This window comes from Aspergillus flavus, chromosome 7, assembly GCF_009017415.1.
Source record: "Aspergillus flavus chromosome 7, complete sequence".
Taxonomy (NCBI): domain Eukaryota; kingdom Fungi; phylum Ascomycota; class Eurotiomycetes; order Eurotiales; family Aspergillaceae; genus Aspergillus; species Aspergillus flavus.
Window position 1 is genome coordinate 2,532,351 of NC_092404.1, and position 24,445 is coordinate 2,556,795.

The 24,445-nt window shown below is 46.3% G+C and overlaps 7 protein-coding genes across 7 annotated transcripts; 2 read left to right on the plus strand and 5 right to left on the minus strand.

The window, feature by feature from the left end:
- Positions 1–132: 132 nt before the first annotated feature.
- On the plus strand, positions 133–1,162 carry F9C07_2229912 (uncharacterized protein; the record flags this gene model as incomplete). Its single annotated transcript, XM_041294919.1, has 3 exons — positions 133–362; positions 444–579; positions 635–1,162. 3 exons carry the CDS (start codon positions 133–135, stop codon positions 1,160–1,162), a joined length of 894 nt encoding a protein of 297 aa, XP_041150593.1.
- A 169-nt stretch (positions 1,163–1,331) lies between these two features.
- On the minus strand, positions 1,332–3,145 carry F9C07_6062 (putative Xaa-Pro aminopeptidase pepP). The gene is made up of 3 exons (XM_071511427.1): positions 2,904–3,145; positions 1,796–2,828; positions 1,332–1,726 (listed from the first exon to the last, which is right to left on the minus strand). The coding sequence occupies exons 1-3, from the start codon at positions 3,071–3,073 to the stop codon at positions 1,526–1,528; spliced, it is 1,404 nt and encodes a 467-aa protein (XP_071367094.1). The 5' UTR covers positions 3,074–3,145; the 3' UTR covers positions 1,332–1,525.
- Positions 3,146–3,340: 195 nt separating this feature from the next.
- On the minus strand, positions 3,341–4,810 carry F9C07_6063 (uncharacterized protein; the record flags this gene model as incomplete). Its single annotated transcript, XM_041287296.1, has 1 exon — positions 3,341–4,810. One exon carries the CDS (start codon positions 4,808–4,810, stop codon positions 3,341–3,343), a length of 1,470 nt encoding a protein of 489 aa, XP_041150595.1.
- A 1,361-nt stretch (positions 4,811–6,171) lies between these two features.
- F9C07_1892513 (uncharacterized protein) lies at positions 6,172–8,617 on the plus strand. Its single transcript, XM_041294920.2, has 3 exons — positions 6,172–6,229; positions 6,285–6,531; positions 6,639–8,617. The coding sequence occupies exons 2-3, from the start codon at positions 6,388–6,390 to the stop codon at positions 8,409–8,411; spliced, it is 1,917 nt and encodes a 638-aa protein (XP_041150596.1). The 5' UTR covers positions 6,172–6,229; positions 6,285–6,387; the 3' UTR covers positions 8,412–8,617.
- Positions 6,639–13,308, minus strand: F9C07_2146658 (uncharacterized protein). Its single transcript, XM_041294933.2, has 4 exons — positions 11,710–13,308; positions 9,072–11,622; positions 7,167–9,011; positions 6,639–6,999 (listed from the first exon to the last, which is right to left on the minus strand). Exons 1-3 carry the CDS (start codon positions 12,616–12,618, stop codon positions 8,824–8,826), a joined length of 3,648 nt encoding a protein of 1,215 aa, XP_041150597.2. The 5' UTR covers positions 12,619–13,308; the 3' UTR covers positions 6,639–6,999; positions 7,167–8,823.
- A 2,252-nt stretch (positions 13,309–15,560) lies between these two features.
- F9C07_6066 (PX domain protein) lies at positions 15,561–20,748 on the minus strand (the record flags this gene model as incomplete). Its single annotated transcript, XM_071511428.1, has 4 exons — positions 15,561–15,800; positions 15,851–15,905; positions 16,483–18,775; positions 20,556–20,748. The coding sequence occupies 4 exons, from the start codon at positions 20,746–20,748 to the stop codon at positions 15,561–15,563; spliced, it is 2,781 nt and encodes a 926-aa protein (XP_071367095.1).
- Positions 20,749–21,334: 586 nt separating this feature from the next.
- Positions 21,335–24,340, minus strand: F9C07_2201128 (phosphatidic acid-preferring phospholipase A1; the record flags this gene model as incomplete). The annotated part of the gene is made up of 4 exons (XM_071509501.1): positions 21,335–21,461; positions 21,527–22,723; positions 22,862–23,612; positions 23,704–24,340. 4 exons carry the CDS (start codon positions 24,338–24,340, stop codon positions 21,335–21,337), a joined length of 2,712 nt encoding a protein of 903 aa, XP_071367096.1.
- Positions 24,341–24,445: the final 105 nt, after the last annotated feature.

Genomic DNA, 24,445 nt, shown 5'->3' on the forward strand with positions numbered 1-24,445 from the left:
TAATAACAGAAGTACGGAGTACTTGAAGTTCTATCAATCTCCCTACATCGTTTTGACTGGCCTTCTCTCTTCGGATTATCGTCCCTTCCTTCGATACCCTCACACATTCTCTTTTGACTACCTAGGCTGTCAATGGATATTCCTCAAGTGCAGATTTCCGGGCTTGATAACTCTCATGGTCCTGGGGACGCGCAAAAAGCGGAAACGCGCGATGTGGACATGGATTCGAGTCAACACGCAGCAGCAACGAATGATTCTATAACACAAGAAGTACCCCTATCTAGTGCAACAACAGAGCTAGAACAGACATCCATGGAAGAAGTGGCGCCTCCGAAAAGAAACCCTGGACTTCAGTTTCTTGAGTAAGGCTACCATAGTATATCCGATGGCACAACATCGTCATTCTTCCCTCTGTTCAAGGACCTTCAGCTTACGCTGTTTAGATACTTGACGTCGCCTATTGTGGAACTTACTATAGGAAATGGAGAAACCAAGACCACCTTAACAGCTCACCAAAGACTACTTCTGGAATCGCCCTTCCTTGCTGAGCGAGTCTCAGTATTTGATAGTTCGGGGCCTGTGGGTTAAGTCTAAAGGATTAGAAGATTCTCATCCTGATGCTAATATTCTATAGCGCCGCATTGAGCTTCCTGATGAAGATGTAGAGGCCTTTGGCTCGTTTCTGCAGTTCCAATATACCGGCAACTATGACAGTTCTCTAGACGATGCCTCCAATGACAAAGACGCCGCTGTGGGAGAAATCCATGATAGTGGTGAGCAGCTACTAAAACACGCACGTGTATACACCTTGGCAGAAAAGCTCGGGATACCTGCCTTGAAGACCTTGGCCCACTCAAAGATTCACCGTGTGAACAGCACTTCACACGGTGAGATTGCGTATGCACGCTATGTGTACACTAATACACCAGCTAACGATGTTACAATTCGGAAACCCGTAGCATCTTTCTGGGCTTTAAGAAGCCATGTTTTGCGACATGAAGCTGAAGAGGAGTTCAGGAAGCTGTGCCTTGAGGTTCCCGAGTTCTGTTTTGATGTATTCAGCATGGTACTTGACCATAAAGAAAAGCGCGCTCAAGATAAAGCTGAATCCGAGTCTGCTATTAAGGGAAGTGGGAGAAAACGACTCAGGAGTGGCCTGTAGCTGGGCACTGTAATCATCTTCAATCAAGGGCGCTCGCTGTCTGACAATCTGGTTTATAAATGTTATCACCCTAGGTGGAGTTTGCATCCTCTATTTCTTTCCTCTCTTTTCACTAGTTCTTTTTCTTTTGGGAAACGCAATTATACCATGATACTGCATATAACTTGTACTCAAATCAACACAACAATCTCACTAATTGAATTGCTTCTAGCTAGTTGGGGTGGAGCCGGAGAGCATGAAATGGAAGTATAGCCGTGGGTTAATATCTCTGGCATATAGATACTTCTAGAGTAGATTGTATTTCAATTGATTCAGGGCAGATGTAATTGTCGGACACTGTATCTTTCGTAATGACGATATTACCTACAAGGCCAAGCTTTCCATTTCTTCTATGGCTTTCGGCGCTGTGGTCAAATTTTCGTGGCCATCTTTGGTGATGTGAATATTATCTTCGATACGAACGCCCCCCACCATCCAATACCGCTCCAGGACAGTGGTATTAATGTACTTCCCCAGCTCTGGAGATTGAGTATAGGGATCGATAATGAAGCGGCAGAAGTAGATCTAAAATAACACGGAATTTAGTGCATCAGGACATGATATAATAGCTGGAAACAGGCTGTGTAGACTTACCCCTGGTTCAACAGTGATAACGGAACCTACAGGCAGACGGCCTCTGACACGGAGGTATTTAAACATGGTATCCTTGTCGCCATAGTTTGGATTGCCCCCAGTGTCATGCGTATCCATCCCAAGATAGTGCCCGAGACCATGAGGGAAAAACGCTACGCTGATTCTCTTCTCGAACAATTCATCCTCGGAGCCACTTAGAATCCCCAAAGCGAGCAAGCCCTTGATGGCAACACGGTGTGCATGCGCATGCACATCCTCCCATTGCACATCTCCTTTGAGCATTGCGATGCATTCCAGCTGCATTTGTAGGACGATCTCATAAATCTGGCGGGTTTCTTTTGTGAAGCTCCCACCTAAAGGGAACACGCGCGTTATATCCGAGCAATATGCCCGGTATTCGCCTCCAGCGTCAATGAGAATGTTATTCTTCCTTTGCTTCGTTGCAGGATCCGTCAGGTCATCATCATTCTTGCCATAGTGAAGGGTGGCACCGTTTGCACCACAAGCAACGATGGGGTGATAAGATTGCTCACGAGCACCATGAGCGATACACGTCGCGATAAACGCGCCCTCAATCTCACGCTCGTTTACTGCAGTCTTTGAAGCTCTTATAGCAGCAATATGTGCCTTGGCAGAGATATCATTAGCCTTTCGCAAAAGAGCGATCTCATATTCGTCTTTCACGACGCGCGCCTTTTCAATAGCTTCCTTCAGGACGGAAAGCTTGGTTTCTGCAAAACCTTGGAATTCCGCTCCGCTAGAGACCTGATCAGCGATCGCAAAAGCTACGGCATTGCCACCATATGCTGAGCCAATAGAACGAAGAGTGGCATTGACTTCAGTCGCCGCAAGTACACAGTCAACATCGTAAAGCTTCATAGCCTCATCCGCGGAGAGGGGAAGCCCTGACCAGATTACCTCTTCCGCATCAATAGGAGGTATAAACAGAGTGAGCTTGTCAGCGTTAATGTCGTAGATCAAGTACGAATCTGGTAGCGAGCACCCTGACAAGTAGTAAAAGAAACGTCGTTGCCTGGAGGCCGGGGCCGGTGAGTTCACTAAACTTATGAAGTAACGGTTCAGAGAAAAAAAGACGAGTGGACGTTACCTGAATGGCATCGGTTCGTCATTATCCTCTATAAGACGAGTTTTCTGGGCTTCCAAGTAAATAACCCCAGGAGCACCTTGTCCGTGATGGGCCTGAAGAAGCTGGGCAACCCGGCGCGCATGGGATTTGGCAGGATATTTGCCTGTCAGTATATCATCCACAGTAGCCATGACTGTACACTTCCGCAAATCAACGGAAACTGCGCTAGATCTCTCAAAAGTAACGGCGCAGGTGTAGAACAGTCTGGCCTACAAAGAGCTTTTAATGCGAGGGAACTTAGCAACTCAGGTGGGGTTTTAATTATTTCGCCTGCGGGGCTTACTCCGCGCGACACCGCTTATTATCGGGTAAAGGCCATTTGGCTTAGGATCAGCTGGTGGCAACGACATCGATATCATAGTTAACTATCGCAACTAACTTGACGCGTAGGAAATTATCTACTCCAATGCACTGCCTTGGCTACCAGGGATATCTTCAAATTCCATTTCCCATTCATCAACCTCAGCAAATTTCTTCGCTTGTAGCCTCAGCTCTTCGCTGAGGAAATCGACCGATGGCGGTGACTCTGACAGTGAGGCAGACTCCAACGCATCTGAGTCAAGCGGTGAAGATAATGGTGATGACATATCGGTCAGCTGGTTTTCTTCGCCGGTGACTGTGTGTGCATGAGGTCTGGTGAAAGATCTGGTTTCATGATGATTCTCGGGGACTTGATTTGGGGCTTTCGTAATCCCCGCAGAATTCTTTAGGCCATTACCCTCGGTGACCACTATTCCAGCCCTTAGTTCATTTGCCCGCCGAGCTTCGGAGTAAGGTTTCAGCTTTGACTTGGCAGTTCGCCTTCTTCTGTGTGAGGGATTTATTTCGTCATCATCCTGGTCTGCAGTAGAAGCATCATCTTCACTCGAGGCGCTTGGAAATTTTAACCCAACCACGTTGCGGCGTTCGCGGTACCGTTGGCGACGCCGAGGGAGGAATCGATCTTGTAAAATTGCCGTGGAGATGGTAGTCGCCTCATTAGTCACGTCTGGGTGCACCTCTGCGTCTTCTTTAGTAGGATTCAACAGTCGCGATGAGTCTGACATGGAGGCTGGGAGAACGGGACTTGACAGGGGGCTGCTGCTCAGAGGCGGCGCCATAGTCTGGTTGAACGCTTCTAAAGACCCCAATGATTGAGTTAGTTCCAGCGAGTCATCGTTCCCTGTATGAGGTGACTCTTCTCTGGGAGTATTCTCCGCTACGGCAGAAGGCGACTGATGGACATGACATTCTTCGAGAGACCGTTTCCGCTTGCGTGATTCCACACTAGAAGGCAATGAAGGCTGGGATGGAGATGGGGATACAGCTTGTCTAATTAGAAGCGATTTTCCTCGGGGAAGATTCAGGGGCGTGGACTCGTCTTCAGGGCTCAAACCACCCAAAAAGTCGTCATCGTCCAGGTCAGACGACCCATCCTCTGTTTGCATCATTTGCAGAATGCTTGCTTGTCGAGGTCGCCGTCTAAAGTTACTCAATATTGAGCTCTCGAAAGCAGGCGTCCCCGGTATCTTTGAACTCATATCAATTTTCCGTCCAGCCATGGAGAGGGTAGACGAGTACCCCCGAGACCTGGTGGGTGGTCGGCTGCCTGTAGCAACTCGTTCCCCCATTGGGGAAGATTCGATCGCCTGCTCATTTTTTCTAGCCAGGGGCGTTTGATTTTTTAATTGTCGTAAAGTGTTCGCCTGTTGGGTACTGAATACCAGCTGTGAAGGATTCCCCTCGTCCCGGTTATCGGGCGCCGCTGACCTGGAACTATTCGATGCGCTCACGTCACACCCGTTACTTGGCTCCGCCTTTTCCTTCGATATTGCAGACGCAGCCTTTGTTGTTGTCAGACGATTGCGTTTTGTAGGTGGACGAGGCATTCTTGTAGGAGTTGCAGTTCCTCTTCACAGGTGTTCCCGTAGCATCAATCTTCTAAGGCGTTTTTTCTTTCTTTCTTTCTTTCTTTCTTCCTTCGACTTTTTTTTCCCCTTTTTCTTTTTTTCTCCACTTCTTCTCTTCTTTTTCCTTGCTTTCTTATCTCCCTTCAATATGTTGTGTGGGTATGTCGACCTCGAAATACTGTAGAACGTATACAGAAAGCGATGTTTGTTATCGGATGGTTGGTTGTATGTAACCATCAAAAGTCGCGTCGTTAGTAACAACGCGTCCCGCACGTGCTTCCTCCACTACATGCGCATAATTTATTAAATACTTCGTACTCCGTACATATATAGTATAGTATATACTCCGTAGATACTACGCCCAGAGATCTTTGAAGTTTCTCTTTCTTTTCTTTCTTTCTTTTTCTCTCTCTTTTTTATATACATGTTAAGTACTGCCGTTTCTGACTTTCGATACATATCGTCCTAAGACGTACTATACACAACAAGCCGTAACCCTTCATTTCGCTCGGTGGCTTAAGTGGGTGTGAAACTCTGTATATTGGCTTGATGAAATCCCATATTCAGCCTGCTAATTTAAAGCTCTACAATATTAACACTAAATACTCTATAATTCTTTAAATACAATAACTACTATAATTATCTTTTATAGAGTATATTTTTTATTAGTAATTTATACCTGTCTATCCAATCTCTACAGGCCGTATAACGTACTTAAAAAAATACGAGCAGTTTAGACAATTCATAGGAGTTACTCTACGAGGAAGTTCCGACTATTAATTAGCTAACTGCCTAAAGCTCCTTCCTCCTCACAAGAGGTTTAAGCTTGCTCAGATTTTTTTAAAAAAAAAAAAAAAAAAAAAAAAAAAAAAGAAAAAAAAAAAAGAAAATTATAATAATAATAATAATAATAATAATAATAATAATAATAATAATAATAATAATAATAATAATAATAATAATAATAATAATAATAATAATAATAATAATAATAATAATAATAATAATAATAATAAATAAAAAAATAAAAAAAATAAGTAAATAAATAAAATAAAATAAAATAATATGAAAAAAAACCTGGGTTCAAAGAAGGATTATAATAGCCGACACAGCCGGCTTAATCTGTATTTTAACCATGAAAATGCAAAGAATTTAATCGGTAAAACCCCTATTAGCTAGAAAGCACTGTTCCCCGCTTTTCAGCCCTGACTGATCAGTCGACTTAGAAATTAAAATCTGCCTATCCTGTAATACTCTCTAGCCTCCAGTACTGACTAGAATGAATTTACCCCAGTATTATGATAATTAAGTGCTCAAATGAACTTCTGTCCTTATTTTCGTCCAATGCAGCTATGAGACACTCCACTGTTTATTTTGCATCAAATACCGTCGGTTATGGTAATCCAACTGCTGCTTACTTCACTCGTCCCCCACACATACTGATGAACAACAGACAACGGACGTTGAAGGCTGTCATGTAGAATGTACCTGCTTTCAGAAGACCGACTGTTTCTGCTTCGCATCCAATTTATGTTGTAGTATCTCGGTTCGAAGCCATGTCTCCTTCTCCCCAAAGAGACAGAGATACTCACGTTGAAGCAGTCGCCGCTGTGACTGCTTCTGACGACTTCCAGTCGAGTAAGAAAAAGCGATCCAATTCTGATGTGGCCGAATATCCCCGAAGGCGCGCCACAATAGCTGTATGCTTCTCTCCCTCTGCCCTTTGCCCTGCCTTTTCTATACCACCCTCCATCACTTTCCCCCTACATGAATATTCATTGATCATGGATAATGGCAAGTGTGATAGTGTCAGATATGCCGCCTGCGGAAAACAAAATGCAACGGGGCGCGCCCAAAGTGCCAGCTCTGTACTGATCTAGACACCGAATGCGTCTATAGAGAGCCTGGCATCAAACTCGATGCCGGTGATAAACTGATCATTGAAAGGCTTAATCGTATCGAGGGACTCTTGCAATCAAGTCTAGCAAGCCAGGCAGCACATTGTTCATTACCCTCTACGTCACCGGCAACCAGTAATGATACCAACATCGGCGGTGAAGATACACCGGTTAAGACATCCAGCGTGGCTGTCATGTCTGGGAAAACGTCAGTTGTTGGACTCGCCTCTTGGGCTAACCCACCCACGAGTATCTCAACGATGCCAAAGGTACATACCACTCCTGCGTTACATCTGCTACAGTGGCCTTTGATTCGGGGGTTGGTGGCCGGCCCCTATGACCCTCATACACTATTGCAACTGGAAATGGCTCGTGAGCCCCTTAGGATGAAAGCCCCTAAGGAGTTGGACTTAACAAATGCAACGATCTATATCAGGAATTTTTTTCGACGTGTCAATGTTTGGTACGCCTGCGTTAATCCATATACATGGTCTCGATATTACAAAACCGCCGTGTCACTCAGCTTTCGTGAAGGATCTGAGAGCTGCCTGGTCCTCTTGGTCTTGGCTCTTGGGTGTGCTAGTCACTATGGCAGCATTTCCTCTGTCTCGCCAGACAAGGAGGCCCCAGGCCTACCCTACTTTGCGGCAGCTTGGGACCTTCTCCCTATAGTTATGATGCGCAACTCTGTGCCTGCTGCACAGTGTATCATACTGGCATCAGCCTATTTATTCTACCTAGTCAGACCTCTAGAGGCCTGGACCCTTCTGTCAAATGCCAGCTTAAAATTACAGCTCCTTTTCGGCAATCCATCTCGTGTTCCTCTTCAGTGGAAGGAACTAAGTGTGCGAATATACTGGAACGCTCTGCTCTACGAAAGCGACTTGCTAGCGGAACTAGATCTACCACATTCGGGAATCGTCCACTTTGAAGAGCTAGTTGATCTACCTGGGGGGTTTGAGGAGGAGGATGACGAAGAGTACCAAGAGGCTGAGGATGCACATGGTGAAATTGCATCTGAAACTGAGCCTGTTGGTCACGATGAATTATGGTACTTCCTAGCAGAAATTGCATTGAGGAGATTGCTTAACCGTGTCAGTCACATGGTTTATCAAAAGGATAGCCCATTAACTCTTGGAACACTTGGACCTATTGTTTCCGAGCTGGACTATCAACTCTCTCAGTGGTATGAGAGTCTGCCCCAACCTGTTCAGTTCCCTCTCTCTCGTACACCTGTGTCAAACTCTGTCCAGACTGCCCTACGACTTCGATATTTTGCATGCAGGACAATTATCTACCGACCTTATATGTTGGCTGTTTTTGAAAATGAGCAGACATCTTTAGACCCAGTGGTAAAGGAGTGCTGCCGGCGGTGCATAGAAGCCACAATACACCAACTGGAGAATATAACAAGCCACCGCGAAGGTCATCTACCATATCTTTGGCAGGGAGCCTTGTCCATGGTGTCACAAACGCTACTGATCATGGGGGCTACTATGTCTCCAACGCTTTCTGCCTTGCTGCCCCCTGCAGACCAAGTAGATCGGATGATATCAGAAGTAGTGGCAGAGGTCGAGAGATACGCCCACCTTGCCCCGAGTTTAAAGCTATCAGCAGAAATCATTCGGGATGCAGAAAAAAGACGTCAAATCTGTTTGAGGTCTACAGGGCGTTGCACTTAATTTACATTCATCGTCTGCTTTTTCGCCTCTTCCCCCAGGCCCGGTGACAGTATCGTCCCGTGATGTCAACTCGAATTCACGTGCAGGTAAATATACATTATATCAAACAAGTAAGAGAATAACAACGAAACGAACAACGAAATTGTTAGCGCAGATATCGAGAGAATAGCATATATACAGCTCAATCATGGATATATATACACGGTGTATACAGGGCTAACTCCAATATAGCTCTAAAAAAGCCGATCAAAAGGCCGAATAATCTATTACATAATGTGGCATAACTTTCATCGTGGCTAACACTGTTCATGAAAAGGAAGAAATGCCGGGAATGGGGCTCGGGAGATTATAGAAGTAAACAATAAAACATATAATGATGGCTTGTGAAACAGCAAGGAGTACTCTCGCATTTTTAGATAAGTACCCATTCGCTACCCCTCTTGATGAACTTATCAACCATCATTGCAATATCATTTAAGGCAAAGCGGCAGATATAGAAGCCAAAGAACTCTGCAGCATGTCGAGTACTCAACTCCAAGCCAACAAGAGTTGGAGAAGAGTGCTTTAGTCCCGGGTCTTCGACCTGTTGAGCGATTTGATCTGACATTGCGAAAGTTAGCGAGGAAGGTTGACATAACGATATAAATGAATGTTGCCTACCTAGCACCTGCGCCGCGTCACAAAGACGGGCCAACGCGCTCATATAGTTCGCATTCGGTCCATTGAACTGCAACTGCGTTGTATTGCGCTTGACAGGCTGGGAATTAGGTGTCGAAGACATTGGGAGAGAGTTGATGATCAGATTATCCTTGGTGGTCTCTTTTACACTAGACTGTGACGTTGTCCCGCCGAATCCAGAGTTTTTGGACCGCAGCTTGCGCCAAGAGGTTAAGTATGATTTGCTGGCACCGCCGGAGGTTTTCGAAGGCAAAGTATCAACGGCTGCCGCATCGTCTGAACTCTGAGAGGCTTTAAATAAAGCCATAGCCCCCTGAACGCCAACTTCACCGCCAAGCTTTTTCGAGAGCGAAGACTGAACCTGGTCGAGAACGGTCTCAAAGGACTGCATTTCTTCTAGAACGGCGTCGGCATCGTAAGTATCAACCTTAGCCAGTTTTAACAACGCCGCCGTCAACAAGTCACAATTCGAGACTTTCTCCTCCACTGCCTTGATTTTGACATTTTTCACACGCCAGACATCGCGCGGGACGAATAGTTTGGTTGTCAAGTAGCCACCGCTAGGGTGGGCTATAGTTTGATATATGCATCGCATAAGCCAAAATGGGCGCAAGAGAAATGACTCAGGGCAGTGTTCTAAGGGCGCAGGCGCATTAGTTGCAGTCGCATTTGGTGAACCGAGATTGGTTGGTGAGTGTATATGGCTGTCGAACAGATACAGCCCCCCACTTGGAAGACCATTAGGAGCAAAGGTTGCGCCAGTCGGGGTGGGCAAAACTGGCCCTGCAGCACTCCCCGTCCCTTTCTGAATATCAAAAGGGGGAAACGCACTGCTGGGTGTGTCTGGTGAGTCGATTAAGGTATCGGGCCCTGGGACTGACACATTCCTTGCTCGAAATGATTTCGGACCTGAGTTCAGCTTCCCTAAGTTATCTGGTGCTGACGGCACTTTCCCTATTGGCCGGGCTAGTGACGGCAGTCTTGAAATTTCAAGATTGTTGTCCTCTTCCTGGGTCGTCGGCTTGTCGAGACTGGCATTTGCCCAAGTATCTTCACTGAAAGACCCAATGGATGCGTTCCGTTTGTTCAAACGCACTCCTGAGCGTAAGACGGGAGTAGGAGCTAGGGTTTTGCTTGTCCGCATAGGAAAATTCATTGAAGGTTCATCTTTAGGGAGGGGTGGGGGTGGGGAAAGGGCTGCAGGTTCCGAGGATTGACCCTGACTAGATATATCCGAGTCTGCTCCCAAGCGAGGTTTGGTTTCGATCTTTAATTCTGTAGTTCTCTGACCGGACATTCTTCGAGCACGTACGCTCGGACCTGGCGTCGGGGCAGGGTTTTGTTTGGGCAAAACAGCAGGACCATTTGCCTGGGTTGGAAGAGGCTCTGCCACCTGTTTTGTCATTGCACTTACTTCAGGCAGAGCAGAGGCTTCTACAAGAGGAGATAACATTACCCCGGTGGTGGTTGTGTTGGATACAGCCGAACTTTCCCAAGCCCTGCCGGAAAAGCTGCTAGAATCGGATTGTCGAGGGAGAGCTGACTTTGACTGGAGATCAAAGTTGAAGTCGTCCATGATATAACCCCTGGTCATCTCTTCCAATAAACGTTCTTCTTCTTCGGCTTCCTCATCCAGATAATCCAGGCCAACCCCGTGAGAGTGGTCAATTATAGACGGCTGTTGCAGATTGCGCACCTCTCGGCCACGGGCCATTGCTACTTGTGCTTCACGCTCGGCTTCCCTTACTTTCTGTTTCGCCAACTCAATATTTCGACGAGCATTAGCCACAATGTCATCATCATTGTCTATGCCACCATTGTACTGTTCGTTTGGCTCAGTTACTGGCTCGAAACCCTCATCATAGGCGGCCTCAACAGCGGCATCAAGAGCAGCATCAAATTCAGCCTCTGTGCCGTGGCTGAGATGGTGGCTCCCCCCGTGTCGTAGGTACAAAGATGATACTTTAGAGCGCGTGGAAGCCGGTGAAGAGGCGCCAGACTCATCGATCGTATCAAGCCAGGATGTCGACTCGTAAGCATCTTTCGCATGGGTACTCAATAAAGCCCAGTCATTATATCGAAGGTGATGCGCCGAATCATCATCTAGACTTAATGCCGTAGAGGCCTGCCCAGACTCAGAGTGCATCGCCATTTCTAGATGTCCATCCCTAGATGCTGTAAAGGATTCGGTTTGAGAAAGACTGTTCTGCTTGGTGGTGGATGGTGATAAGGTCAAGCAACATAGATCATCATCTATTGCAGAAGGTAATAACGACTGGCGCCTCACTGGGACTCGATCAGAGGCTAATACATTCGCTTCGTTTAGCACTGGCTGATGATCGTCAGAGCTACGCCGCAACGAGTTCACACTTTCGTTAAGCGATGGCTCATTCTCATCCTCTTCGATGGACTGGAACATTTCACTATAAGACTCCTGGCTGAGGGGTCTCTCTGGAAGAGCTTTGCTGTTTGGTTCCGTAAATGAGAAATCCATACGCTGCAGCTCCGTTACACGAATCATGTATGTGTCACGCTAGGAGATTTAGTCCCTGAGTATAAAGAGTGAAAAGGCCAAAATGAAGAAAAGAAGGGAAGGAATCGCTCAAAAAGCAAGACTCACAATTTCCTGAAGTTTTGACTTTTCATCCTCACCCCCGCTGCTTCTAAGCATAACAAGCTGTAATAGCTGGCAGGCATCATTGTAGGCTTCCATTGCGCCTTCAAAATTTGCCGCATTATCAAGAAGCACAGCAGTGTTGGCTTTCTGTAAAGCTTTAGACAGCATTGCCTTTTGGGAATGGCCCCGTCGCCGCTTCCCATGGTGTTGCTCCCTACCGGTAAGCATTTGGGAATTCTGGTTGACTGCTTGCGCATCAGCACCGGATCTCGACCATGGATTTTGAAAGAGACTAGCAGCAATTGATGAGGAGCCGAGCGGCAGGTGATCCTGATGTGACGAAGCAGGATCTACAGCATTTGTCGAGGAGGCCGAGAAGTTACTGTGATCTCCAAGTTCGAGGACTCGCATGTAGTGACCCGTGGCAATCGAGTCCGAAGAATGATGCCCTTGCAATGGACTTTCATTGTTCGTCGGTGCGGCAACCAGAGGAGAAAGACCTGAAATAGCGTTCCTCTCAGGACTTGCGCGAGCTTTGGGAGAGGTATAATCATGGTCGACAGATGCTTTAAAAGGGATCCCTTTATGGTAGCTATCATACTTAGGAGAACCTTTGCTGGATGACGTTGACTGGGACCAGCGATTCAAACTGCCAAGGCCTTCTTGGATATGGTCACCTGGGCTAGTTGAAGGTGAGCCTGTAATCAACTCTGAGACAAGCTCGGGCCTTGTCGGTGTTACCGCTCCAAATCTAGAAGCAAGCTCTGTGCTATCAGAGCCTTTCTTTTTAAATCTATTCCAAGAATTGGCTCGCGATAAACGCGGAGCTGCTGTGTCTGCGGTGAACGGGTATTCTGGAGACATGGGTCTAGACGAACGTCCATGTCCTTCCGAAGTCAAATTATGGGCCATGCTTACAAGGACCAGGCAATCAATGCCGTGTTAACAACACAACAGCAGAAACGGTCAGGTTTCACAGGGGAGAAGTGGGACGATATATAAACTGATAGAGGATGAGTGAGGGGCGTCTTCAAAATAACACGTCGCGCGTTGCACTGTGTTTTCGACTCGCCGTCGCAGGCGTCGCTCTTGGTTAAGTGTATGACAGCCAGTTCGAGATGGACAGGTCTATGATGGCGATTAAAGCGAAACGAATGGATCTTCCTAGATCCCAGAGGTGTGTAGTTTACAAATTTGGAGTGCGCCGCGAATGTGAGGGACGTCGCAAATATGTGTATGTGTGACTGGCGTATTGTTCATCCTCTTCGGACTCTAAAAGCTGGTAGGTGAGGGCTACTCTGTAGCCTTGAGAGATTCCACATGTAATAATCGTAAGCCGGCTCCTCTGGCTCCCCTATTAGTAAGTACTTCCTTCAACACATGGTCCGTTACTCTGGCGCAATGGTGTCGTAAGAAAAGGAGATAATTATCTCGAATCGATGTGGAGTAGATAAATCATCATTGGTCGCTATACATCGTAATCGAAGTTCCGCTGCGCAATCTCTTCGGGAGAAGAAAAGAAGAAGAAGAAGAAGAAGAAGAAAACCTGATCGCTATTATGGGTGGTAAACAGGTTTGAGGGCTCTGGGAGCTGCACTGTTGAATTGCCGTCAATGTGGCTTTCCGAGGATGTGGTAACCCAAGTCAATCCCTAAGATTTTAATAATAGAGCGGACCTTAAAATCCAACTACTGGGGGACAGTTAGCTAAACAAATAATGGTTGTGAGAGGACTAACGACAGTATCTCATTGGCATCTTTACATTTGGAGAGTGGTCCGTGGGTAGGGTAACACGTACTGATTAAATCGTTCTTTCTGACGAAACGTGGGACGACGGAGGAACTAATGTGGGGTTGAATTGATTTGAATTCTTTTCGTCGAAGGTGCTGGATGAAACCAGTTGATGGTATAACCGCACCATAGATCCGATAATTATATACTCAGAGGAGAAAATTAGCCGATGTAAATGAGTTGCAATATAATGTGAAATATTTTGAGCCTGGAGAACAAAAAGGGGATTGATCCCGTGGCGATTTTCTTTTAGAGCGGGAAAAAAGGGGCCGCTGAGTACTTACAGTACTATGTATGTGTACATACATTCTAATCTCCCAATACTTATCATTATGCTCCACGCGAGTTCCATTGACTAGGTAGATACCTCTCCTCCTCCTAAACATCTACAAATAGATAAAGCTTTCTGGGTGGGAACGCTCTATGGAGTAACCAAACTGGTCTAGTATGCTCCAACAATGGCTGATATATGAGAACACCTGTAAGAAGATAGTACAATCAACAAAAAGAACCATGCAGTCCAATGGGATAGTTGGCCCTCGGTATGCCTTTTTTTTATCCTTCATTTTTGCTTGTTTCTTGTTCCCATATTTGACATGCAATAAACTGTACTGTTACCTACCTACCCGCTCACACATCCATTACCTACTAACAGCATTACTGTGTAGAGAAGTATTACCCTTGTTTACAGCAATACCTTCATGTGTTACCAAAAAAGGTACTTTAGATAGTCCACTCCAGATCTCCGGGTTTTATGCAAGCCACACAACTGCACTGTTCTCCATGTCAACTGAGGACTCTGCGTTGTTACGTATAAGTAGAGAGTTACATTGTCCTGTATATATGGGTGTGAGACAATTTATTGCCTGTCCTCTTCTTGCCTTGAAGTCCCGTACTTCTTTCCTCGCATTTTACATGGTACGAATCCGTACTTCAGCATAGAGGTTTACACGAAAACATGGCAATAAGGTACACGTATGGTACTTATGTACCAGGGCCAAAAGATACTAAGTAGCCTGTATGTAAAAATGGTAAACACTGGATGGATATTCCCGTAGCTATATCCTAACAGGAAGATAGTATCGCCTGCTGCACCAAGCATAATCCATCCGGGGCGACCATTCCTGCTATCTTCGTAATCACGGTAATTACGTATGAGTGTTTCCCTTCATTGGCAAGCGTCTACTATGGGTTAAGATTCATCCCCAGACTATTTGTCTAGCATAGAGGGGCATTAGATGCATGTACCGGAGATATTGAATAAGAACTAGGCTCCTCGCCTCCACACTACACAGCACGATGTCTTCTCTAATTATCCGCGGATCCTGTAAGTCCTGCTGAGCTCCAGACGATATGGTTATTTTGACCGAGCGACTCAGGGTTCCGAAGCCCAGAAGTGGGTGAGAGTCCTGTGCCCATGACCTACCACAGGTAGCATCATGATGAGCCGGTGCGTGTTTGACTCTTACTACCAAAAGCCAATACTATGTTGGATTGAGTAATACCTGCCTTGGTCGCAGAATTCTATGCCTTCAAATCGTTCGAAATTCGAATGATTCGCAAGGCAACTCGTTGTATTGTAGTTTTGGCTTATGCCTAGGTCATGTTATGATAATTTTACAAATATCTCCCGTTATACTTCCACAAACCTGCTCCCAGTCCATGATGTCACACATATTGCAAAAGTATTTATGTCTAACAAGTAGAGGCTAAATAGTTATATTTCATCTAGACTCATAACAATATCAATTTGTATGTACTAGGTATGTCCGTATCAGTTCCGACAACAGGAATTTTTGGCATTAGGATTATAGGACATCAACGCAAGCGTCGTAACTAGAACTGTGCACGATACAGACGGGATGCACGTCATATTTAGCATACCGGCTTAATACGACCTGCTATTGGCATAAGAAACCAGCACGTTAAGACGTTACAATGTATCAAGGCTATGCGCATACATTAACACAGAGTCTGAAGGCTTGAAACCATCTTGCAGACCATGGCGTGCCTAGATTTATTTGTAAACACCATTTCTACTTCGTCTTTGACTTCTTAGAAAACTACTCCTCACTCTCATCCTCCTCGCTTGTCGCTTCAATGTTTTTCCTTGGCGGGTGCGAGGCTCCACGTTCACTATCATCACCATCACCAGAGGCTTCATTGTGGTCTTCGTTTGAGATACTATGTCCGCCGGCGTAATCTGGTCGTGGAACAGACACTCCAATATCCTTTAGTGTAAGCTCAATATCAGGCAATAAGGTGACAAGGGAGGCAAATTGGTCGATTGGCAACGAAATGCCCTGTATGAATCATCAGCGAGACGCGCCAACAGTATGATGAAGATGGCTACAGAGGGACCAACTTTCTTGCCGGGAAGCTCTTGGCCATCTTTCTCGTAGTATTCCCTAATATTAACCAGTGTCTTTCCTCGAAATGAGGAAATAGTGACACGACGCATTTTTGATATTTCCCAGTAATGATCCCCATTTGCATCAACATTTCCAGTAGCACCCGTACGACGTTTGCTAGAGTCGCAAGCGGCGCCGCTTCTGCTTGAAGTAAACTTCGTTCTTTTCAACTGGGGATGTTCATCGTTTACAATTTCACCAGCTCCAGACGCGCGCTTTCTGAGCCCGGAAGTCATGACATACACTATTCTTCAAATGTAATTTATATGCGTAGAACAGGTGAAGGAAGTCCGTGCTGATCTTTGATAAATGAGTCTGTCAGCAAAATTGATGTAGAGCTACGGAGACAGTACTACAAGATACAGGACAGAGCTCTTATCTTGACTTATCATCACGTGATTACATACTAGAAGTTAGAAATCAGCTACTATTGTCACATAGTCGAAAACGACCATTATGACTACTGTGTAAGCAACTCGGGAATATTCGGGCGTATAGGACCACGGGTTAACCTATACCCAAACAGCACTCATTCTAATTCGTGATAGTAAGGGCACCTTAAAAAATTACGGACCTCAATGCCTGTATGAGAACAGAAAACACAAGCCCTCGCGCAATTATTGGGACCTGGAGACTATCGAATACCTTCTCGAGAGCTTCACGACTGGCAGCTGCTCCCATTACACTTGTCAAGGCTTGTGGCAGCCCTTTCTGCACGAAAGCTTTTCGTGCAGTCTCCCTTAGACGCTCTTTTTCGGCATCGTTAGGTGCGGAAGGCCAAGACTTCAACTCAGCTTCCGTTGGGAAGACATTCTCACGAAGTTTGGTGATATACAAGCCGAGCGCTTCATCAGAGGTGTTGGACTCAATTATTGATCCTTGTAACAAGCCGCGAATCGTCTCTAAACTTGGATTCCCGGGGCGTAATATGTATGATTTGGCCGCATTCAATAGAGTCCGGCGTATATTCCAGGCAGATGACAGTGTATATAATTCATTTATCACTGCAAAAAGGAGTTCCACAGCTATCCGGGTTTCTTCTTGGGTTATAGGGCTGCCTCGGCCATCTGAACTATTTTGCGCAGCAGTATTCGCCCGCTCCTCAATTTGGGTACTGGTATCTTCCTCCCTGCGCCTATCCGACGAGTGTGATAGTTTTAGCGAATCATGATGTCTGGGATCCAGGCTAGAGGAAGGAGCAACTCGCTCTGTTTCTGCGGCGAGAGCCTGGAGTGAGCCCTCTGCATTTTCTGCCAGGCTATCGAGAGGTATGTCCTGACAGGGTTTGCCTCCCTTTACAGCTGTGGTACCAGACGCAGTTTCAAATAGTGGCGAACTATGCCTCTGAGACCTGGAGGATAACCGAGCATCGTACATTCCAGTATATGGCTCCAGGGAATGTCGTCTCAGATTTCCAGCGTCATCAGACTTGCGCGGAGGGGGCTCATTTGGCTGCGTGGGGGTATGGATATTCTGATTATGACTATTTGAAATCAAATTCGATGAAGTCTTCTTGATAGACTTCACGCCGAATACCCCGGTCATGCCACCGAAAACGGCCTTGCTGCCGTCGGAAACGCCTTTTGGTGCATTTGCTAAGACACCTAGAACCCCCTTTCCGACATTTTCGAGGGAAGCCTGACTCGGAAAAGAGAACCCAGCCTTTGGGGATGTGCCCGCAGATGCAGGGCCAAGACTTCCACCCTTCTTAAGGAACCGCTTCATTCTTTCACTCTCTGCTAGAGATTCGTTTTGAAGGGCATCTTGGAGGTATCGCTCCAAGCTCCTCGCCAATGCTTGTTTTGTCTGCCCTTTCCAGTCAGGCAGGATAGGATGATCGTCTTTAAACTTCTGAACTCCACTCAATCTTGAAATCGTTTCCAATGTCTCATGGAGTGACTCGAAGTCTGTGTAGTTCCTGAAAACCATCCATCCTGTGCAACACGCGGATGCCGGCTCAATTTGGACTAAATAATTTGATATAGGTTTTGATCGCAGCAATGTTTCATCTCCCGGATCTAAGCCATCATCTACCGTTATAGAAGCTCGATGGAGAGTCAGGGTGGTATGTATGTCGTTATCCGATGTTTGATTCAATGACAAGGAACTTGCGGAATGTAGCGAAGACAGCGAGGGGGGTCGCCTTGCAGGACTTAGTTCGAATGCATTTTCAGATGCAGACTCCTGCATCTTCTGAGTCCGCTTGGCGTTCACATTCTCAAACACTGGTTGCGTTCTAGTATCATACTCAACACTTTCCTTCCCATGATTGGACTGTGAAATGAGAGCCTCTCCGCTTGAAAAAAATGGGATTTGAGAATCACCGTATACCAACTGCTCAGCATTCTGATGCTGCAAGTCTTGTGCTGCGATCATGGCACTTAGTCGCTTAGCTTCCGCCATGGCTTCCTCAGTTGCCTTATCTATATGGGCAGTCTCTGAACCCAGTTTCCTTTCATTCAATGACATTGAAAGAGGCATATTTACTTCTTTGGAACCCTTGGCTGTAGTTATACTATTAGTTCGCGCCCCTTCGACACCGGCGTCAATTGCACTCATGATTTCAGATTCGCCTTCATTAAGAAGATGAATGATCCATCCATTGATAAACTCTGGACGTGATAGACTCGAGATGATGGATTCGAGGACAACACCGGCTAAGATTTCGCGAAGGAAATCCCTTAGAGGAGGCAGCGCGTAGGCTTTCGGGTCCAAAAAGCTGGCCAATATATCGTCCGCTATCAAATTGAGTTTCTTATGCTGTTGTTGGCCTGCTAAGACATTTGCTAAACTGCTCTCCGGCGACAATTCTAGGTAACGCTGGATAGTTTGCTCGGGCGTCATAGTGGGTCCAATGGTCTCAAAAGCTGTAGACAGTTCATTCAAGAATACGATTAATATGGAGGATGAATTTGTGAGGAATTCCAAGAAAGTGTCTGCTGCCCGTTTACGTGAGAGGTGTGTTGACACAGAGGTGATAAAGCTGATCAATGTCCTCCGGCAGGAGAGAGGAAACGACCTCTCGAACGGCAAGATCGGTTCATACCAACAACTTTCTCTTCGGTAAGCTCTTGTCTTATTTAGAAAGGTGGAACCTTACTTGACATAGTCCCTGATCACCGCGTCGGTCAATGATTCCAACGCGGCAGCTGTCCCTGGACGAAAAGAAGTGTAGTCTGGTTCTATTTGAGCCACGTCATGTAAAACCTTCTGGATGTTATCGTGGCTTAATCCAATTCCTGAGGTATTGCGTTCCGGCCAATCAAGCAACCTATGAGCTATATCCAAGCCCGTTTCTCTTCTCCTAGGAAGTCGGCAATTCAATTCATGCCCAGAGGAATGAGTACTCGCCCCCTCCCATGACGCATGTAGGACAATGCCACTGGCTACCCCAATAAGGAGTAGGCCAAGTCTTCCCAGAAGAATATATGTTACGCCTACCAAGCCAGCAAAGACGACGAGCAGAACTTCATTGCTAGCAGTAGAAAGGAAACCAATGACGAAATCAACAAGCTCTTTTGACTGCGCTGTATTGGACCCATGGTTGTTTGGGCCGGCTTGTTGTTCTGCAGCACTTGCTTGGTCGGGGAGGTCAGGTTCACTTGGCTGAAAAGGAGCATCATCGGGAGTGTCCATGGTTATTGACCCCATGAAATGACAGTATTCGCCACAGTGGTTGGTAAGCAGTTCTAGAAGGAGTTTAAAACCACCACTTGTTCATTTATAATTGACAAGTTGGACAGGCGCGGGTGTGTTTGTTCCCAGCCACTGCTCCTATGTGAAATTCATGGTACAGTAAATAGCAATTGCAGTGGGCATGCTAGCTGGACCGATACCCGACGGGAATGTATTGGTACAACCATGGGATCAACCTTATTCGTGTGCATTATCACCACAGTAGAGGGGAAATTATGTGCATACGTATATATATACGAGTTTCATGAAAATTATACGATCTTAGGTGTAGATACAGAGGCATATCTCTAATTAAAGGTAGATGATGCTGTTGATAACACTACATTCCAAGTACATGACGGCAACTTTAGGTTATAAAAGCACCCATCCAAGACTAAGAAAGTACTGGTTAGAAATTATTGAAGATGTCTCCGTTCATTATTGCCTTGTTTCACTGCCGAAAACAAGGTATCTAAAGCAGTAGAATGGAATTATTCTCCGCCATCCGAGTGAATCCAGGCATTCAAAGTACATGTTTTTCATGCCAGATGTAAAGATGATAGCGGTGCTAATAACATCAATAGAGCAACTTTGGAGTTTTTGTTCCCCTATCTTTCTTCGAGGCCATCTGGCCCTTGTAATTTTTCATGCCTGCAATATCGATACAACCTGGTGAATCCCCACACAGGCGAGTTCATCGTATTCTGATATATTTTGTATGGGTTCCATGTGCAACAATGGTTGTCTGTCCAGTCTCGGTCCTTTTAGAGATGATGATTGATGTGAAAGCAAGTGACTTCCCCACTTTATTAGCCCGACCCTCAATCTCCAGCCAGTCCCCAGTGGTCGCCGTAGAAAGGTAATTGACATGAATATCTGTGCTCACCCCCGTAGAGTCAAGGCCATAGGAAGCGATTGCCAATCCGCCTGCCCAGTCAGTGACGCAGGCCGAGAAAACACCATGTAAAGTACCCTTTGAATTAAGGTGGTGAGGAGCGACTTGAATGCGAGAGTGAAACACGCCTTTTTCGGCATTGTAAATATCGATATCATTAAGAAGAAAGGCATATATGGGACTAGCGACTCGGATACGCTCCCAGGCTCTCTGGACTTGTTGTAGCTCTGGGCCCATATTATATTGTTGTGCGTTGTTTGGCGCTTCCATGCTTCCATGCTTCCAATGGAAAATTGAGAGGGAAAAGAAAGGTGCCCTGCGGAAATGAAGAAGGCAAAGGATTTATTTCTTGGGGGCGGCCCTCACAATTAAATTAATTATACGAAGGATACTAGTGCCGGTCGTATTTATGTACTGCACGGGCTCATCCGAAAACTGCCTGAAATCTATATGCAGTATAGCTATGTTAAGATTAGGAAGGCGTAAGTACTTATTACTTTCCGAAAAAATTAATTATTCTCTACTCCATACATTGACGAGTATCACTGATAGCTATGGTAGAATTCGCCTAACAGTTAGGTATACCATACCATGCAGGTAACCCAGTAAGGCAGACTACTCGAAAATTTAAGCTTGTGGAAGCAATGCAGCTTTTACTGAATGGATATTTACATACTTCAGCTTTATAATGATATACTAGTAAAGGCATACAACAGCAGACGCGAACCACCAGTCTGTGAGCATCTACCATGTATATCATAGATTGTATAGCCCTGGTTCCTCCCCTCTCCCACTCCTCCTCCTCCTTTTAAAGGCACAGTGAATCCCTATAACTTAGACGTAAAGACCGTCTCAATCAGGCTTCCCGTGGGGGAATCCTCCTGGACAGCATCTGTGAAAGCATGAAGTGGTTAACGTCCTCATCAGCCCAGTACGTCAAATGGCTAGCGATGCTAGCAATCATGGATATATCAAAGGCCCCTCTGGTTTTGTGGAGTTAGCGTTCTTACCATGTTGGAGGTCGGGCAGGTACCATAAGGAGTCTTACTCTTGTATGCTATAGTCAACTCGTCCATTCGAATTCAAGGACCTCACCTTTGCATCCTCGGTCCTTAATCTCTTCATACGAATCTCGTTCCCCTGATGCTCAGGGGCGTCATCGCTTGCAGGAGCTGATGCACTCTTGCCAGGTGCACTTTTGATTTTTTGGAAGCCGTCATAAAGCGTCTCCAGGTCCGAGTCTATAAGAGTAGGATGCCGATCAAGTCTATTTGCGAGATCGACATCTGTGTTTAACGATTGCTGCGAAAGGGTGGCAGAGGCTGGTGGGTTCTGAGGAATATCCTCAGAACTAAGGCCAAGACTGCGATTAAGCAGGCTACTCGCAACGCCTGTCGTGAAATTAGTCCACAGAGACCCCACACTTTGGCCGACGCGGCTTCCAATAATTGAAAGGCTTTGTCCAGAGGCTGCCCAAAGGCTTTTTTTTACGGACGGCAAAGGCTGTGGCCGAAGCGACGACATTGCTGGTGATATAAGCGGCTCTATGCGATAACTGACGGGATCGGAAGGATGGAATATATTGTAAAGCTGCTCACACTTCGGAGAAGAAACAATGAAATAGTCATCATCAGGCGCTACTCCTGTGTTAGCTTGATTGGGTGATGGTTCGACAGTTGTGTCTTTTCCATCCATATAAAAGGTGTTTTTAGTTGCTTTACTTTCCGTCATAGATCGACCAGCTATAGTTCTCCCTTTCAGCATTTGAAAGAGTGCGATTGGAGAGCCCAAGCAAAACAGTTCCTTGCAATCAAAGTCTAGTTGCCCATCTTGCAAGGTTGCTGGCGAATTACCTTGCTGTCCCACAGTGACAGATGGCCCCTGAGATTCAGCTGTGGACTTTTCACGACACAAGATATCAAAGAGGATGGCACTACCGAGTGAGTGCCCACAGAGACTCACCGATCCCCTAAAAGAGGGGTTCCTCTTTTTAAATATTTTGAGAATTCGGTTGCATTCCTGCTTAACTATGGTCGATATGTGCTCGCAGTACGCACTCTGGTACAAAAGCACATCCATTGCTAAATCGGATATTAAATTGCGAACTGCGGGTACGCTATCGAGTGTAATATCAGCTAAGCCGGGGTAGGGGTCATCTTCGAGAATGTCTGCGTCTGCAAGATCCAGCTCTTTGCGATTTTGTCTCACCCCTCGGTAGGGAAAATCGAGGAGGTGCCTCCAGCATCTAGCTTAGATTAGCGAAGGCTTGACAGCGTGGCTCAATTTCTCGGGTCTTCTCCCTCTTTCCCCTCGAAAGGAGCCCGCTAGAGGGCCGAGGGATCGTGCATCACCTGACAGAATGAATTTACATGGAATCACTTACACCGGAAGTACTTGGACACGACAGTTCTCGTGTTTATCTCCAAATGTCGAGTTGAGGGCTTGAAGATCAGGAGACACCTTGTACACATTTTTCATGGTCTTTCGTAGGACATTCACATCGTGGATAAAGTTGATACTCTCTAGACGTAGCCCAAGTCGCTGCCCGATCCCGTGGGTAACAAGAACTAGATGGTCAATTTCTCGGTCTCTATCATTGCCATCGCCCTGTCTCGAGTCCTCCATCTCCTTCTCTTCCTGTCTACGAGCTTGTTCTTCGATGTCAGCCGGATTCTGCGGTTCGCCAGCAAGAGATGACATCTGCCGTTCGAGAGTTGATCTCTGATTTATCCCAGGGGTGCTGTTGCTTTCAAGATGAGAATCCATCACTCCGGGTTTCATGCCTTCTAGTACACGGTGATCCTGATTATCTGGATGGCGTGCTTCGGGAGTAGAGACTGAGCCCTGGTTTGATCTTCGGTTGGGGTTTCTAGAATCAGGTGCTTCCTTCTGTCTTTTTGTCTCAGAGAAACCGCGTACTAATCGTGTACCTGGCACCCCACCCAGCTTCTGGTATACCGTGGTGCTCACACGGGACATGAAGTCATCATTTGTCAGTAATGCTGTCGACGAATCCTGGTATGTCACCAAGCTATTCATATAGGCGCCAAACAGGCGATAGGTGTAGAGAGAATTTGCAGGTACGTGGGTCATATGCCCGGCATTTTCAGTACGATCGCGCAACGTGCTGGGCTCTAAGAGCAGCGTGAGTTTATGCCTTTGCGCTTTTGAGTTAGGGGCCATTACACAGGCCTTAGGAAGACCCTAAGTATCAAGATGACGAACCTTCAACTTCTTCAAAGCGCCACGGTTTAACTTTTAGATAGCCCTCCTCAAGTTGGGTGGCGAGGTTCTCTTCACATGGTTTAATCGTGGAGCCGTCCTGGACAAACCATGTCCCACGACGAACTTCGTATACGGGGCCTATCCAATATGCTGGACTGAGCTCCCTTCGCTCTACATCCACATCGAAGAGATAGTCCTCATTGACAGGTACCTTTGTGAGTTCCTGGGCCTCGCCAATGCCCTCGTTAGGTTTATTTTCGTCTTTTCCACCCTCAACAGCGGCTATGTTCTGGAATGCTATTTCAATGGCCTGGGAATCCTTGACTGAAAATGGAACGAACTTCTTGGGAGGGGGAAGTGGTTTTGAGGCGTCTTTCTTTTGTTCCACGAGCGCCGGTTTCCATTTTGGGGAGTCCACAGCATAGAACCACCTTACCCGCAAGGAAGGGCAGTCTTTGGGATAGCGCTGTGGACTAAGGCGATGCCTGTGAGTGACTGTGTGGTCTTGGCCTTGAGAGCGTTGCAAGATGTCTGGCGTACCATTACAGCCACTGTCGGGTTGAGGCGTTGTGCTCCTAGAGACATTCCAAGGAGAGATCGCCCCCAGGAATGTCCCTCTTTTGCTCTCCTTTGACATTGAGCTCTGGAGAGCCCGAGGAGTCGAAATGCGAGCCAATTCGACGAAGTTAGTGCCTGGTGTCAAATGAGAACGAGGCTAAGAGGGGACGATTGACCAGTGAGG